This window comes from Colobus angolensis, unplaced genomic scaffold, assembly GCF_000951035.1.
Source record: "Colobus angolensis palliatus isolate OR3802 unplaced genomic scaffold, Cang.pa_1.0 Scaffold90, whole genome shotgun sequence".
Classification (NCBI taxonomy): domain Eukaryota; kingdom Metazoa; phylum Chordata; class Mammalia; order Primates; family Cercopithecidae; genus Colobus; species Colobus angolensis.
In genome coordinates this window covers 5,072,464-5,074,741 of record NW_012122932.1, presented here as the reverse complement: position 1 = coordinate 5,074,741, position 2,278 = coordinate 5,072,464, and the positions used below count along the sequence as shown (strand labels likewise).

General features: G+C 41.0%; 1 protein-coding gene across 3 annotated transcripts in view; it reads left to right on the top strand.

Moving 5' to 3' along the window:
* DCTN4 (dynactin 4 (p62)) overlaps positions 1–2,278 on the top strand; it is a 50,414-nt gene that overhangs the window by 37,407 nt on the left and 10,729 nt on the right. For all 3 annotated transcript variants that reach the window (XM_011931602.1, XM_011931601.1, XM_011931603.1), the window contains one exon: positions 1,076–1,173. In XM_011931602.1, the coding sequence (XP_011786992.1) occupies positions 1,076–1,173 (98 nt within the window). The remainder of the gene's footprint in view (positions 1–1,075; positions 1,174–2,278) is intronic.

Below are 2,278 nucleotides of genomic sequence, written 5' to 3'. Positions count from 1 at the left end.
TTGGCCAAGATGGTCTCAATCGCCTGACCTCGTGATCCACCTTCATTAGCCTCCAAAGGTGCTGCGATTACAGGCCTGAGCCACCTCACCTGGCCGCTGCTTTTTTTTTTTATTAACACTAATAAGCAGCTCCAGTTAAGACAGAGGCAGAAATAAGTACCTGATGCATAAGCACAGCTTGTCTTTAGCTCTCTTTATACCTCCCTTCCCACATTTGTATCTGTCATTAGAAATTTGATCGACATTGTTAACTGTTAACCTCTGATAGAGCAAAGTTGAGGCCTAATTACAACGTAAGTCTGAAGAATGCTAATTGTTTTCCATGACCATAAACACCCAGTATCTCATGTGAGTTTATGTATCAGGTACCAGGAATCAGCTGGCACCATGTCAAAAAATATTGTGTTGGAGCCAGTGTTTCTCCTTTGTGTTATTCTTAATGATGGACTGTTTCAGATGTATCAAAAAAAAAAAAAAAAAAAAAGAAAGAAAGACAGAAAAAAGAATATTCCCCATCCTCTTAAGAAATAAAACATGAGGGTCAGGTACAGTGGCTCACGCCTGTAATCTCAGCACTTTGGGAGGCCAAGGCAGATGGATCACGAGGTCAGGAGTTCAAAACCAGCCTGGACAATATGGTGAAACCCCATCTCTACTAAGAATGCAAAAAATTAGCCAGGCATGGTGATGGGCGCCTGTAATCCCAGCTACTTGGGAGGCTGAGGCAGGAGAATCGCTTGAACCCAGGAGGCAGAGGTTGCTGTGAGCCAAGATTACGCCATTGCACTCTAGCCTGAGCGACAGTGCAAGACTCTGTCTCTAAAAAATAATCAATTAAATAAAACATTAAGACACAATTGAAGCCCCCATGTTCTCCCCAGTTCCTCATTGCAGACCCCATGAAGTAAGTACTTACTTTCTCTTAAAACCTTTGTTCTTATAAACTCCATATAAGTAGTATATATGTTTCCTGAAACTTGCTGTGTGTTTCCATTTGTCTAAATCAATGTCATGCTTTGCTATATTCTGTCACACTGGTCCCTTCTCAGGCAGGCCTCTCTGTGTTGCTCTGCAGGTGGTGGTGCCTCCCAAAGAGCTCATTTTAGCTGGCAAGGATGCAGCAGCAGAGTACGATGAGTTGGCAGAACCTCAAGACTTTCAAGACGATCCCGAGTGAGTGATCTTTTTGTGATCCCCATACCACAATTGGCTGATACAGAATGCCCACTTATATATCCAATTGTCTTGTCTGGATTTTTTTAAATTACTTTTTTCTTCCTGTTTCTAAAAATAATTATTGTAGAAAATTGGGGAAATACATATAAGACCGTGAAGAAGAAAATAAAATTATCCCACCACCAGAGATAAACACCATTAACATTTTGGCATTTGTCCTTCCAAATATTTCTCCCCTCATTGGGATCATTCTATAGATACAGTTTTTTAGCCTTTTTCACTTGAATATATTTTCCCATGTTAATTAAAAAAAATTTTAAGTATATGATTTTAATGGTTGTGAACAGGATACAATATTCTGTCCCTATAGATTTATCACTGGGTTTGTTCAACACCCCCACACCCTTGGGGTGATTAATAGATTTTACTCTCTCATACCTAATAACTGAAAAGAACCAAACCTTCCACTAACTGGGAGCTGTGACCATCAGAGAATTCAGTCTATAGACTGAATGATTTCAATGATTTGAACAGAGAATTTAATATAAAGAATTACTCACTTGTGTAACTTAAAAAGTGAAAACACTAAAGTAGCAATTTTATGCTACTTCATGGGCATAAAATTTCAAAGATAGCTATTTTATGAGCCAGCTACCATCCCTTGGGTGGAGGGAACAAAGGGAAATAGTTAGAATTATTAAAATTTAGAACTTAAAGAAGGAGCTCCGTGTAGCTGAAACTCGGGCCTCCAGTGAGCTGAAGGGGAACACTGCTTGCCTGGTCCTGGCATCTCATGATGGCAAAGGAGGGGTGGCGTGATTATACAAGAATTGGAAAACTTCAGCTGCTTACTGCCGCTTCCTCCTGGGTAAAGAAGCATTGCTGGGCTGGGCATGGTGGCTTACCCCTATAATCCCAACACTTTGGGAGACTGAGGCAAGAGGATTGCTTCAGCCCAGGAGTTTGAAACCAGCCTAGGAATATAGTAAGACCCCATCTCTACAAAAAAATTTTAAAAATAGCCAGGTGTAGCAGCACATGCTTGTAGTCCCAGCTACTCAGGATACCAGGGCGGGAGAATCAGCTGAGCCCGGGAGGCAGA